Here is a 16,277-nt window from a genome sequence, read left to right as displayed (position 1 = left end):
CCTCAACCCAGCTCTCAGCTCAGTCCTGGTCCCAATTTCCCAAGCCTGCTTGCGCTTGGTGCGTGCGTGAGTGTGTATGACTCGTGCCGGAATCACACAGGTGCGAGAGCGTCCTTGAAAGTGTGTGAGAGCGGGGTGGTGGGGGACGGGGCGCAATCATGTTTGCGGGAGGGTACGCGGGGGGGACCGTTGGACGCCGGAAATCCACTCTCCCCTCCGAAAACCTGCAGATCCCCAAACCGGCGGGGGCCAGCAGTGTGCGGAAGAGCAGTAGTAGCAGCAGCGGAGGCAAGATGTTGTCCATGACCTACAGCGAGAGCATACGGAGCGGCATTAGCCGCTACCACTCGGACCAAGGGCTGAACCAGCCCACCAGGCAGACGGACCAGGCCGAACTCCACCGGCTCAGGGAGCAAAGGATCGCGGCCCAGATCAAGAACATGGAAGACTTCCTCAAGATGAACGGCTTGGCGCTGGAGGAATGTGTATCGTACCAGACGGGCATGAAGTACAGGTAAGGAGGAAAAAAGGGGGTTGCGTGCAACGTTGTGCATTTTGCCCAGCCTTTTTGGATCATAAGTGCACATGGTTTGTTTTAAATGTACACTTGATGTTAGGGTTGTGCGATTTGACCAAAAATATTATCTCTGTTTTCTGGAACTTCGATAATGATAATTAGACAATGTCATTATGCTGATATAGCACTACTGTGGAATGGCTGATTCCTAATTTTTTGATATTCTTCATATTCTGTGTGGTTTCACACTGATAGAAATTAATCTTTTTCAATAAGTTTAAACTCTTACTGACATTTTAAACTTTTAAAAAGTCATTTTTATAAAAGTGTGCATCATCTTCAAATTCAGAGTCAAATTCTTAAATTCTTTAATCAGTGAATTAGACATTTGTGACCCTTGACCACAAAACCAGTCTTAAGGGTCTTGTTTTGAATTTGAAATTTAATAAATAAGCTTTCCATTGATGTATGATTTGTTAGGATAGGACAATATTTAACTGAGACACAACTATTTGAACATCTGGAATCTGAGGGTGCAAAATATTTAAATATAGAGAAAATCGCCTTTTAAGTTGTCCAAATACAATTCTTAGCAATGCATGTTACCAATCTAAAAAAGTTTTTAATTATGATAGGAAATTTAGAAAAGAACTTAATGGAACATGATCTTTACTTAATATCCAAATGAGTTTTGGCATAAAATCAATAATTTTGACCCATGCAATGTAGTTTTGGCTATTGCTACAAATATACCTGTGCTACCTAAGGTTTTGTGGTCCAGGGTCACATTTGGGCTGTTACCAACCAAATTAAATCAGTATTAAAAAATCATCTTTGCAATGCAGAGAAAACACAGAAATTGCATCTAAAGTGTCATTTAGATGCATTTACACACTGTTTAATGCTGATCATAAATGCATTTAACCTGCAGTTACAAATGCATAAATAACGTTTTTATATATTAAACATAAAACGTTGAATACTGATATTTAAAATTATTTAAACAATGAAAAGATCAATTTAAATGTGGAATTAAAACCGCCAGTAGGAGGCAGCAAGTCACTGTTAATAAGTGAGTCATTGCGATTGAACCGAATCATTTAAACAGTTGATTCATTTAGGAACAAACACTGTCATGTTACTCGGAGACACAAAACAGTGCTGTGGTTGTGTTTGGAATGATTTTTGTTGGCGAAATAGAGCAAAGATAGGCAATATGGTGTCTAAAACGTAAGTGTTAATTGATTAACAGTTTGAAATCAAATAAATCTATATATTTTCTGCCCCCATGTCTTGAATTAGTGATCTTTCTAAATGTTTTTAATAGACTGAATCATGTAGTAAAAGAACACACTGTCTAGATCTGTAATGCACTCTGTAGATTTTTGCAAAATACTAAAATATAATGTCGAATCGAGGATCGTTAAAACAACAATTACAATATTATCGCAGACGATATAAATCGCACACCCCTACTTGGTGTTCAAGCAACAGGTTGATACTGTGGTCACTTCTGGAGGAATGACAACCAGAAAGTATCAAACGTGGTATGATGTGGCACCATTTTTGAAAAGTTTTGCAGAGTCGTGCTGCTCATGTTCGGTGTAAACAACTATAGGTTGTTTACGGTTGCTGAGCAACGTTGTAAGTGGTGCATTATATATGCATGGTCAAATCTGTGCATTAACATGAATCCAAAGCTGAACTCTGCAGCACTGTGGCTTCAGTGACTGTGGTCCATTTGCTCGTCTCCATGCAAGCTGCTCAGAGTTTATTTTCATCAACTAGGTCGCTGGCATATTTGCCCAACAATGAGGGAAGGGCATATCAATCTCTGAGGCAAGGTGGAGGAAGTATCTCAGCATGTGGCAAAATCTTATTCTGCATTATGGGACTGATGGATTCTCCGCATCCTTGCTCCGGGTTAGGAAATTTATATGGATCTGTGTCAGCTCCCTGTTGCAGAAACACTTTAAGGTTTTGAGTTTTTACTCATGCAGAAACATTGACAATCGATGCTGCGTGCGTCAGGCAAAAACAGACCTGTTTGAAGTGGAAAAAAGTTGTTTTGGCATGCCATGATGTTGTTGTTGAGTTATTGTTGTCATGTGCTGGTGTTTAGCTGTCTGGTGTTGTGTATCAGGGCCAGCAGTCGGTCAGCGTGTCTATTGTGCTTTACTGTAACGCTCGCTCAGTCGAGCGTTACACAGCTGATCTGATGTCAGTTCTGAGAATGGTGGCTCGCGTTACAAGGCATATGGTGGTTGTCCCATCATATCGCAACAATGGATCATAGAGCACCTACTCATGATGAAAATTAGTACCTGCCATTGATAAAAATCACAATTACCTTTATTGCACTTCCACAGCCAGCGTCTTTGTGGCTGAAATGCAGTAGCTGTATTGAATGTCAATAGTATAGTGAATGTTGTGTGCTTCCTTGGATCTTCCTTTTAAACTTCTTAATCTTATTAGATGACCTGTTATCACTAACAGCACTGAGTGTCTTCTGTCATTTCTTGTTCTTCAATGCAAGCTGCATCCGGGTCAGGCTGAAACATGCATTTCCGATCACACTCATCACTAATTCAAGGATGAAGGAATAGATAGACACTGAAGCTGCGAAAGAGAATGCCGCTCATGCCTTACCGTGTGTCTCCTTAAGCCAGACAATATGGTACTTGTGTAACAATAGTACTTACTAGGTTAACATGGGCAGATCTCTTATCAGTGTGCACAAGACTGCGCTTTGATTGATTGACACTTCCGTTTGACAGCAGCATGTAAACATTCGGCCCAGATCTGCTTGCTTTATTGCACTTGACGAAAGGCTGAGTTACATATATGTAGAGAAGGGTTTGTGCATCCAAGAATGTACTTTATATAAGCAATTTTAAGGATTTTGTATCTTAATTTCTTTTCCAGTTGTGACCCTGGACCACAAAACCAGTTATGAGGGTCAATTAAAGTTAGCATAGGACAATATTTGGCTGAGATACAACTATTTGAAAATCTGGAATCTGAGAGTGACAAAAATTTTAAATATTGAGAAAATCACCTTTAAAGTGGTCCAAATTAAGTTTGTAGCAATGCATATTACATAGGAATTTTACAAAATATCTTCATGTAACATGATCGTTACTTAATATCCTTAATGATTTTTGGCACAATAAGAAAAATCTATAATTTTGACCTATACAATGCTTTATTTTGACTATTGCTACAAATATACCCATGCTACTTTTTTTTTTTTTTTGGTCCAGGGTCACAATTTTATTCAGGATATCTGAATCAAAGGTTCTGAATAAAAAAAGGTTCTGAATAAAAAAAATCAAATGTTAAAATTAGACACTGATGATAGATAAGTTAAGAGGAAAATCTTGGATGATCTAAGTGTGTGATAGTGCATTAAAATATAAATTTATATATGTGTATATATACACTCCTGAACAAAATCTTAAGACCGGGGGAAACATTGCAAGTATTCGCATTTCGCGCTGGTGGATCATAACCGGGTAGTAAGTACTGCTTCAGAATGCCAAAAGAAGAAACAGGAGCAAGAGACAAAAAATAGAAAGTAGGCAATTTATTGAAAATGGCATTTAAACTCAAACAGGCTGTTCATCAGTTGATCAAAAGTTTAAGACCATGGCCCAAAAATAAACCCACAAAGAACTAAAAGTGTCAAAAAGGACTCAGTAGTGAGTAGCCCCACCGTTCTTGTTGATCACTTCAAACACTCGCTTCGGCATGCTTGATCTGACTGTTTTCTGGAGGCTGCTGGGAACGTTGATCCATGTGGTGAAGATGGCTTCACGAAGGACATCCACGTCATTACCCCACAGACGGGGACCCTCAGGCAAGAGGGATGCCCTCTGCAACAGATCCACATAGCCAGCTGCCGTTTGACGCCCCTGCACAACCTGAAGCTCCATTTTCCCATTGAAGGAAAAGCATCCCAGATCATGATGGAGCATCCTCCACTGTGCCGCGTAGAAAACATCTCCGATGGGATCTCCTTGTCATGCCAGTAATGTTGGAAGCCTTCAGGACCATCCAGATAAAAATTTTTCTCATCAGAGAATAAAACTTTCTTCAATCTTTCAATGTCCCATGTTTGGTGCTCCCTTGCAAATTCCAAACGGGCAAGTTTGTGGCGTTGGAGGAGAAGTGGCCTTTGAAGACGTTTTTGTTCTTGAAGCCCTTCTCTCGCAGATGACGTCTTATGGTTATTGGGCTGCAGTCAGCATCAGTAAGGGCCTTAATTTGGGTCAAGGATCGACCTGTGTCTTCACGGACAACCCGTCGGATCCTGCGGCTCTGTGCAGGTGAAATTTTTTGGGTCTACCACTTGACTTTTTTGTCCCATAACTCTCAGGATCTTTTAAGAAGTGTAAAATGACTGTCTTACTGCGTCCAACCTCGGAAGAGATGGCAAGCTGCGAGAGGCCTTGCTTGTGCAGCTTAACAATTCTGCCACGTTCAAAGAGAGAAAACCTTTTTGCCTTTGCCATCAGGAGATCATGACAGTGTGACTGCCTGAAGAACAATGACATGAAAGCCATATTTTTGTGCAGATTTTACCTTTTTATGGCTATGGTCTTAAACTTTTGATCAGCTGATGAACAGCCTTTTTGAGTTTAAATGCCGTTTTTAATAAATTGCCTACTTTCTATTTTTTGTCTCTTGCTCCTGTTTCTTCTTTTGGCATTCTGAAGCAGTACTTACAACCCTGTTATGATCCACCAGCGCGAAATGCGTAAAATTTGCAATGCTTCCCCCGGTCTTAAGATTTTGTTCAGGAGTGTATGTGTGTGTGTACGTGTATATATGTGTGTGTGTGTGTGTGTGTGTGTGTGTGTGTGTGTATATATATGTATATATACACATCCGATCATGCTTGCGCGTTTTGTCAGTAAAGCCGGTTCTGTAATCAGCGGTAAATGCCATCAGGTGCGTGATTTCACGTTGAGCCGTATATACTACACACAGTCGTTGTTTACCGACGAGCTGCGCAAATCAATGTTCATTATCAGTGTGAATGTGCGCAGCTCGTCAGTGAACAGCGGCTGTGTGTAGTATATAAGGCTCAACGTGAAATCACGCACCTGATGGCATTTACCGCTGATTACAGAACCGGCTATATATATATATATATTTTTTTTTTTTGCGTTACTATAAAACCAACCTATAAAGCTAAAGTCAACATTTTGGCTAAGAAACATATAGGATGTGTTTAAAACAAATTTGTACAATAATTGCCTTTATTTCATGCATTTTTTTTTTTTTTTTTTTTTTTAATTAAGCCCTTAAAGGTCCACTGAAGTGCCTTGAAACACGCAGCATTATTCTATGTGGTGACGTGCTTTTAACTGAAACAAAAACATATCGCCCAGCCCCGCCCACTTATTTTGAATAGCCAATAGTGTTTCATTTATATCTCTTCGGGCCAGAGCCGTTAAGCTCGGTAAAGCCGCATTTGTAGCTTATGACAGCCACAGACTTAATAAATTAGGGGGGTGGGACAATATGGACTCTAGAGAGCATTTGATTGGACAGAACGTTTGATGAGAAACTGAAGTGCACGGTGATGTCATCAAAATCGTTGATTCATATTGGCGGAAGTGACGAGACTGTAAGTTTTGAATGCCCATATCTTGTAAACGCGAATTTTGTCGTTGTTTTGAAGCACACTAGCTTATAGATAATCTTAAGGATAATATATTCATACTAAAAGCCAAAAAACTTTAATTTTGATTTCAGGGGGACTTTAAAGGATTAGTTTACTTCCAGAATTAAAAATGACCTGAACATTTTTCCCCTCTGTCATCCAAGATGTTCATGTCTGTCTTCAGTCAAAAGAAATTAAGGTTTTTAAGAGAAAACATTCTAGATTTTTCTCCACATAGTGGACTTCAATGGGGATCAGTGGGTTGAAGGTCTAAATTGTAGTTTCAATGCAGCTTCAAAGGACTCAATCCCAGTTTAGGAATAAGAGTCTTATCTGGCAAAATTATCAGTCGTTTTCTTAAAAAAAAATTGTATGTACTTTTTAACCACAAATGCTTGTCTTGCACTAGTTTGACCCCACACGCATTATGTAGTCATATTGGAAACGTCACATGCTTTACAAAGCGAACGTGCAAAGGAAGTCAAAAAATGTTGAAGGAGAAAATTAGATAAATTCGTTTTTGACTCTACCTTACCTTTTTGAACTATGTGTGGCCTTTCTAATACAATAACATAATATGTGAAGTTGGCATGCACATCACAGAGCTAGTACAAGATAAGCATTTGTGGTTTAAAAAGTAAGCAAATGTTTCGCTAGACAAGATTCTTATTCCTCGGCTGGGATTGTGTAGAGCCCTTTGAAGCTGCAGTGAAACTGCAATTTGGACCTTCAACCCATTAGCTCCCATTTAAGTTCACTATATGGGGAAAAATCCTGGAATGTTTTCCTCAAAAACCTTAATTTCTTCTCAACTGAAGAAAGATAGACATGGAAGTAAATAAATGTACAGAATTTTTATTCTGAAAGTAAACTAATCTTTTAATGTATGCCACACTTGAAATGGAGCTTTCTTTAACCAGATTAAAACCTTAAAGTTGAGATGACCCCTTCCAACTGTTTTGTCAATTAATTTGATCTTCATTGTGTCCTGCACATTATAGAGCACTGCAGATCTGATGTTTGTTGTGTTGGAGTTGAAGGTGTATAACCTGGCTTCTTAAGGTGATGGTTAGAACACACTCCCCTCTCCTTGACATGTATCCGTCCGGGCAGCACTCAGTTGAATTAAGTTTGACCCACAAAAGCGATTTCCTTACACCTGCTGAAAACCGCCAACTATCAGCTGTTGCGTTTCAAACTCCAATTTCTTACCAAACATTCATAGTATGTTTTAAGTGCTTTCAAGAGAATTTTCTCTTACTGCTTATTCTTTTATTTCTTAATTTAAAAAAGAAAAAAAATGAATTCATCTTTTTTATTATCAGGGTGAGGTCATTTTGACTTGCATTGCTAGAACTAGGGCTGGGCGATATGGCTGAAAACTATATCACGATATCAGTGTTTCATATCGGTCGATATTGATAATTATTGATATTTTTATGACCCATTTAAAATAAGGACCAGGAGAAAAATATATTACACTCAAGCATTTTTATTTTAAACTTAACCTGCCTCTGATCATAATCCCCTCAGTTATTAAGACAGAAATGTCAACAACCATGGAAAACTCAAATAATTAAAATGTAAACATAAGTCTAAAGTCACAATATACACTTAATTATCTCTTAATCCTCAATTCAAACCCCATTCATTGTCGATGAAGTGAATGGTCAAGCTAATGTATGGCCCAGAAGTACGGCTTGACCACAGGTCAGAGGTTGTTGCAAAGTACTTGGCTGATTATATTTTTTTCTGCACAGATTGCTGGTTGCCAGTAGCCAACATTACTTCTTTCCCGGTACTTTAGCCTATACTTTGTGTAATAACAAAAATATTTATTTAAGTGAAAAAATAAGTCCAAAACTTTCAACATTTTGAACAATAGGGCCTTTTTTTTTTTCCAGAAATTCTTGTTTTAATTTTTCTGATAATCAAATGAAAGCAAAATCACAGATTTATTTTTAAAAATAAAAATAAACGGAGCTTTACTGTTAAAATTAATACATAGAAGAAAAATTATATTCAGTTAAAAAAAGGTTTAATAATAATAGTATTTTTTCAACAATTAAGTGGTGACTCTTTATTTTATTTTTTATCATATATATTGTTTTATGTAAATTATTTAAATGTGAACATATAAACACCTACATTATACTGTACAGTAATACAAGACTAATATTGTTCTGTTACATGTTAAACCGTACTTTTATTTTGACAGGTTGCCGTGAAGTTTCAGTGTGTAATACAGTATGAATGATGCTAGTTTCACTAATGAAACGGTAAAATTGACCAAAAGTGACACTCACAGCAGCTTTGGAGATGTATTTATTGGAGTTTGTCTGTTCATGTGAGATGCAAAGGCCAAAAATTATCTGGAGCGTCACGTGTGCAGTATGCGTGTAGTGAAAATAAAACGCGTCTCCTCCATTCATACACATAGAGGCAAACGGAACACGCAGGATTCATATTGAAACGGTCTTTTTGCATTTCAGTTTTCACAGACACTAGTCCATATCTGAATTAATTAACAGACCAACTTTTGATTTATTGGTCCAAAAATCGACGAATTCCGCGGCATTCCGCCCTATAGTAAAGTCCGTTTTTATGAATGGAGTCCGCGATCCCGTCTGTGAGGAGACATTGTAAACGCGCGATCATGTAGAGACAGAAATGACATGCCGTCGTGCAAATAAGATAAATAACATAAGGCTATTTACTTTGTTTAATACAACAACGTGGACCCGTTCTGTAGGAAAGACAACCTTAACTTCTATTGTGATCTGGCGCTATGAACTGAACGTTAAAGGGGGGCTGGGCGGGCCGACGAAGAATACAAAATATCGAACGTTTTATCGAACACATTTTTTATTGATATCGATCTCTTGTCTATCGCGATATATATCGTTATCGTTTTATCGCCCAGCCCTAGCTAGAACGTTGCATTCTATTGCAATTCCAGTTTATAATTGGACGTTTCTTTTGTTACATCTGTGTAACCATTTATAGTCGCCTTTGCGCTGGAAAGATCATATAACATTTAATCAACATAGCTTAGCCAAACTTATTTTATCAACACTCTTCTTTTACCGTCTTGCCTGCACTGTTGTTTCCTTCACAAAATGAACATTTACAACATGACATTATCTGATTTGTGCAACATGACACCATTCCTATGCACATTTTGCTATTTTCTGAGTTTCAGTTACACTGTAGTGAATAACTAGACATAACCAGATGCGATCTTGTGGTTGGCACCTTAATGGTTTCCCAGCCATTCACTCTTCCATTATAACTCCAAGTAATGACTGTCTGAAATCATTTAGAAATGAAATGAGTCTTGATGTGATGGCTGTAGCATTGCGTGGTTGTAATTACCAGAGTTGAACACGAGGTGGAGATCCAGTTCTGTGAACACTGAAGACATTACGTCAGACGCTCTCAGACTAAGATCAGCTTTCTCCCATCCATCAGTTCAGGACAGTGACGAATGGCATGTGGCGTTAGTGTGACGTCTGTAAAGGAGAGCAGGTCAAATTTCTCAGTGTGATTGAATAATAAAATAAACTATTGAGTATTGACCTGTTCTGAAGTAAATCAATTCATGACATGCACTCAAAGTAGTCCTGTAATGCCAGGCTTGTTTATGGCTTACTGCAACGCCCTGTTGTTTTATCAATAGTGTGAAAATGCTGTAATGGTGATCGTGAAACTGTTGTGCACTTCTTTTGTTGGCCACCAGATGGTGGTGTGTGTTAAGGCCTGATGACTCTCAATCAGGCTTGTGAACAGTTGTGAGGATCACATGTGTGCAGATTTATATAATTGTGTTGTTGTGCGGTTGCTGTGTGGATATTAGTATGAAATGATGTGTTTGCAGTTTGTGATTGTTATTAGTAGCCTTATTGATCATTATGCACTCTGGCTGGCTTTTAATGAGCACATGTGCTTTGTTTTTACTCTTCCTGAGAAATGAATGAATCTGTATTATCTGAGCCAGCAAAATAATCGAACTGGAATTGATGAGTTCTGCATTGTACCCTGGCCTGTAATCTTATTCTTTAATTAGTGTATCTTGCTTCTCTCAGTGTAAATGTCTCCTTTTTCTAGTGTTCCTCTTCTAAACATTGTTTGAGCAACAAAACATGTACATAAGGACTCTTTTCCAAGTTATTTTTAGCTTGCAAGGTTAAACACTATAGCTGCCATTGCTTGTTTTGTGAAGAGGCTCTCTTCATGAAATATAAATGATAGAGATTGTGTTACACTGAATTCCCATCCCGTAACATAGTTTTTTGTCATGGAGGATGACGTTTGTGCATGTTTAGCTTTTGGCATATACATAGTTAAATATATATTTTTTAAATTATTCTCCTTTAAGAAATTAATAGTTTTATTCAGTAAGGACTAGGGATGTAACAGTATTATCAATATCGTGGTATCGCGATAGCAAAATACCAGTCACATGACGATATAAAACGATAGGTAAAAAGTGTGGTTTTTAAAATATATTTAAACTTTTTATTCTAACATAAAAGATCTTTAAAGTTCTGTTTGTGGCCATTATGTTTTGACACAGCATTTGTCAAACAAACTAAAATCGAAAGCACAATATAGCCTAATCCCTTTATCATATCTGTTTTTGCTGCGTGTTTCAATAAAAAGGACATACTTTGTTCAGGCGATCAGCTTGTGATCTGGTGTTTTCTGTGCCTCAGAACTGCTCAGTGAAGGCAGTGAACTCGTTTATTACACGTGCTGGGAGTTTAGCGTGTGTTTGGAAATGCAACGGCCACCAGTTATGCTTTATTTTTGTGGCAGATGGTTACAGCATTTCACTAGATTTGCATTTTTTAGATGCATTTTTGTAAGCCTGTTTTCATTGAAGCTAGAGTTTTCCATCAAAATAAAGCTCTACTGCCATTTCCGTCAAAATAAAAGCTTAAAAGTGCAGTATAAATTGCTGAGAGTTAGCACTTTAAATGTGTAAGGTTACTGCAATCCAAATTCAAAATGTAGCCTTGGAAAGCATGTTTCAAAAACATTTTAAAATCTTCCATACGTTCACGTACATTATGGTTTATATTGCACTGCTCATATTCTAGGTAGAGATCCAGTCCATGTCCTCCTCTCTGTCTCAGATGTGTAGATGCAAAGAGGCCAGCACAGATTTTTCTTGGAGCTATTTACTCCCTTTTTGTTTTTCTGCCTCTCAAAGACATCATTAAATCACCAAGAAATGTCTCAACAGAGAGAAATAACCCAGCTTTCACACAACCTTTATATATAAGGGCGGCAGCTTGCGTCAGGACTCTTCAAATCACTTCCTTGCTCCACATGAATATGGCATTATTACATAAGAGGGCTTCCCCCAGATCTTTCAACACTATTATGATCCTGAGATATCCTGACATCTTGCTTATCGAGGGGAACATCAATGGGACAAGGCAAGGCAAGTTTATTTATATAGCACATTTCATACACAATGGCAGTTCAAAGTCATAATAGCATAAAAATGTCAAATAATAATCACAACAATAAAAGCAGAGAATTTAAGAACATTTAAGATGATTTGAAATTATTGATTTGAAATTAATTAGCACAGTAAAATGATTATACATAAAATAATGCAATCTGTTCGGACGTAGCACAGTGCTCATTCAATAAATGCACAACTGAACAGATGAGTTTTGAGTCTGCATTTAAATGTGGCTAATAGTGTTGTCAAAAATATCGATATTTCGATAAATATCGATACTGAAATATCCGAACGATACCAATACTAATTTCCCGAAGTATCGATACTAGCCGAGCGGTCACTTTCACTTCTACACAAAGGCGAGTTGACAAACACCACACGTGACCGCGGTGCCTGTCTCGTCTCATTCAAGTGAAGCGAATAGAAAGGAGAGCGCGGCACCCCGCGACCGGCTTTGTTTGATAAAGAGCACAGCAGGAGTGCTATCTGGAAATATCTCGGATATGAAACAAACGAACATGGAAAGCCGAAGTACACAAGCAAGCCAATATGTTAGCACTGCTACAGAGCAGTGCTAACAAAAGGCGCTAACACCACTAATTTCGCAAAGCACCTGAAAGACAGACACCCGTATCTATATAAAGAAGAACTGTGCTCATTTTAACATTACTGAATCATTAAATAAGATTGCCTATTATTGTTGCTGATATGAGTGTTGTCCCGTTTTTTTTTTTACCGTAGTTCGTTAATATAAACTAGGGATGCACCGGTTGACCGGCCATAAATCGGTTTTTTCGTTTTTATCCCGGCCGGTTTTTTTTCCGGAAGTGTGTACGCGGGCCGCGGCATTCGATTCATTCAGAAACATGTCACTTGTGTGGAGGTTTTTCGAAATCTGTGAGCAGGACGTGAAGATTGCAATCTGCAATGTCTGCAAAGGACAGCCGCTTTTCTGTGCTCGCTGAAGTTGCGCGAGCGTACCTGTCCTCACCCTGCACAAGAGCAGACAGCGAACGTTTGTTCAGCTCAGCTTCTCACGTGACAGATGAAAAAAGAAACAGACTCACTTGTGACAAAGCTGAGATGCTTATTTTTTTTATTTAAAAAAAAAAAAAAACAAGCATTACTTTACTTTTGAAAAGCCAAAAATAAAAGTCTGTTCTGTTAAGAATGATTATTATTATTTTACATTAAAATGCCTGTTGGCTTACTGTTTTACTTTACTAAAAGCATGTTTTACTTATTAAACTGTATTTAATTTCATATTTTTTATTTATTATTTAATTTCAGATGTCAGATGCTATTGATTCAATAGCCAAAGCCAGTTTGGCCTGTTAAATACTAAATAAACATGTTGTTTATGTTGTTTACTTGCATAACTTCTTGTTTTTGAAAAAAAACGGAAATCGGTATCGGAATCGGCCAGCTTGCTTGTAAAAAATCGGTATCGGAATCGGCCATGAAAAATCATGATCGGTGCATCCCTAATATAAACAGATTGAGGAATCTTCGACGAGTAAATACTTTAACTGCGGTCAAATGTAAATTAACTGCGCTTATTTAACTTTATTAAAAAAAAAAAAAAAAAAAACATTACTTAAATTCTGTGATTTGTCTTAATGTCTATCCAGTGAGCAACTGAGCATTGTTTTCGCGTGTGATGCACGCATGTTTGCTTGCATGGATCGTTGATTATGAATCCGGCATTAAAATCTGTTTGTCAAATAATGTTAATGTATTAACCAGCATTTATGAATGAGCAATGCATTTGTTACAGAATATTTGAATCTTTGATAACGGTAGGTAATAAAAATACAACGGATCATGTTAGCACGGTCCAATAAAAAATATTAACAGATATAACTGGATTTTAATTGGTTAATGTATTAGTAAATTATAGATTAAATTAATTTTTAACTAAGATTAATAAATGTTTTGAAAGTATTTTTCATTGTTTATTCATGTTAACTAACAAATATCTTTTACCATTAACTTAAGTTCTAAGATTAGTTAGATAGTTTAGTTAATTGTGTGGTCTAGAAAGAAAAAGAACAAGTTTACGACCTACACTACCAGTTGTATTTGAACAGCAAATAAAGTTTGAAGCTCAAACTCAAAAGAAGCTGAACAGGGCTGTAGCAGTGTACATATGCATATACATCATTGTCATGTTCTAGACTATATTTATCTTTAAATTAAAAAAGAAATTGTTAATTAATATTGTGGCAGTTTTTTTCTCTGTGGTATCGAAAATAGTATCGAATATCGATATTTTTCAAGGTATCGTATCGAAGTTAGAAATTCCAGTATCGTGACAACACTAGTGGCTAATGTATTAGCACATCTGATCTCTTCTGGAAGCTGATTCCAACTGTGGGCGGCATAATGGCTAAAAGCGGATTCCCCTTGTTTTGTGTGAACCCTTGATATTACTAACTGACTCGATCCTAGTGATCTGAGTTGTCTGTTAGGTTTATATTCAGTGAGCATATCTGCAATGTATGTAGGTCCTAGGCCATTGAGTGCTTTATAAACAAGGAAAAGTACTTTAAAATCTATCCTAAACACAACTGGAAGCCAGTGTAAGGACCTGAGGACTGGTGTGATATGCTCTGGTTTTCTGGTTCTAGTCAGAATCCTGGCTGCAGCGTTCTGTATGAGCTGCAGCTGTCTAAGGTTTTGAGTTCCACTGAAGAGCACACAGGAGCCCAGAGGGACAGATACATCGCTCTTATTCTTGTCATTAATATGATTGCATTACACTATTCCTCGTTTGGCAGATGCTTTCTTATCCAAACTGACTTACAGTAGGTTTGTACTTTAATGAAACCTGAAGTAACCTGGCACTACAGTGGTGACCTGAGTCATAGTCTGTCATCTGGAATAATTATGTAATCGCCCCCAGTGCATATTTGCCAAATGTTTATATATCCTATTTTTCATTTTATGTTGTGGCTTGGTTAAAGGCATTTCTATTTCAGCTGTTTAATGTTAGGGATTAGTTCACATCCAGATATTTTACACATCTCCTTGTCATCCAAGATGTTCATGCTTTTCTTTTTTCAGTCGCAAAAAAATTAAGCTTTTCTCCATATAGTAGACTTCAATAGTGGGCAATGGGTTGAAGGTCCAAATTGCAGTTTAAATGCAGCTTCAGATGGTTCTACACAATCCCAGCTGAGGAATAAGGGTTTTATCTAGGGAAATGATTGGTCATTTTCTTAAAGGGGTCATTGGATGCAAAACTCACTTTTACATGTTGTTTGAAAATTAATTTGTATTGGCAGTTTGTGTACACAACCACCCTACAATGCTAAAAAAATCCACCCAGTGGTATCTTTAAAGGTAATATCCTCTTTTTTTAAATCGGGTCATTCTCAGCTTCTTGTTGGTGTGACAACACACTGACAGAGGCCACTCCCTTGATAGTTGATTGACATGAGCACCTTACCTTAGACCCGCCCTCACCGAGCTCAAACAGTCTGACCCAGGTGCAGGGGAAGACAACAATGTCTCCGATTGAGCGATTGAGGTGTCCTGTTGTTGGATGTAATAATAAGCATAGCAGTCGTCATTTACTCCCGACATCTGAGCCACTGAAGACGCAGAGGATAACGTTACTTTCGTTTTTAAAAAGGAAAGTGCCGATCCCAATCTACTTATGTGTCTATGTTCACGCAAATCGTGAGTATAAGGGTTTTTTATGCATCTTTGAAACAGTCTTTCTTAATAATGTGCTTGTTGGCAAGTTTTACTGCTAAATGCATAAACATTACGGCTCATAATCCCACACCAGAGAGGGGGGCGGGCCGAGCAGCGAGCAGAGCTCATTTGCATTTAAAGGGTCCATGCAATAAAATGAGTGGATTTTTTGCAGAGCTGGTTTTGACAAGGTAAAAGGGTGTTTTTTTTAACTGCTATTGAGAATTTTTAACCAAAATATATTATAGACTTTTTATTAAGACCCTAAAGATTTATATCAGCTTGTGGAAAATGGGCATCCGATGTACCTTTTAACTACAAATGCAGGGTTAAAAGAGAAGTTCACTTTCAGAACAAAAATTGACAGATAATTTACTCACTCATGTCTTTCTTTCTTCAGTGGTAAGTTCAGGAATGTTCTCCATATAGTAGACTTCTATGGTGCCTGCCATAGAATGCCATGTTTGAACTTCTAAAATGCAGCTTCAAAGGGCTCGATACAATCCTAGCTGAAGAATAAGGGTCGACATACCCTAACTGTATTGACCCGGAATGCACGCAGAGCTGGACAAGATGAGCATTTGAGGCTAAAAAGTATATAAATTGGATTTTTTTTTTTTTGTAGAAAATAACTGATCGTTTCACTAGATAAGACCCTTCTTCCTCGGCTAGGATCATTTAGAGCACTTTGAAGCTGCATTTAAACTGCATTTTTTGAAGTTCAAACTCGTGATCACCATTGAAGAAAAATCCTGAAATGTCTCAAAAAAAACATTTCTTTTATGAGTGAAGAAAGAAAGACATGAACATCTTGGATGACAAGGGGGTGAGTAAATTTTCTGTACATTGTTGTTCCGGAAGTGAACTTCTCCTTTAACCAGTTTACAGGATCATCAATTAATATCCTTTTT

The 16,277-nt window shown here is 37.6% G+C and overlaps 1 protein-coding gene across 3 annotated transcripts in view; it reads left to right on the top strand.

Moving 5' to 3' along the window:
* kcnab2a (potassium voltage-gated channel subfamily A regulatory beta subunit 2a) overlaps positions 1-16,277 on the top strand; it is a 142,557-nt gene that overhangs the window by 56,574 nt on the left and 69,706 nt on the right. Inside the window, exon 1 of one of the 3 annotated variants that reach the window (XM_073825593.1) lies at positions 159-514. The exons of the other annotated variants lie outside the window; for them this stretch is intronic. Coding sequence (XP_073681694.1) covers positions 159-514 — 356 coding nt within the window. Of the gene's footprint in view, positions 1-158; positions 515-16,277 lie in introns of those variants that run through there. 3 annotated transcript variants of the gene reach the window in all.

This window comes from Garra rufa, chromosome 20, assembly GCF_049309525.1.
Source record: "Garra rufa chromosome 20, GarRuf1.0, whole genome shotgun sequence".
Taxonomy (NCBI): Eukaryota; Metazoa; Chordata; class Actinopteri; order Cypriniformes; family Cyprinidae; genus Garra; species Garra rufa.
This window is presented reverse-complemented; position numbering and strand designations above follow the sequence as displayed.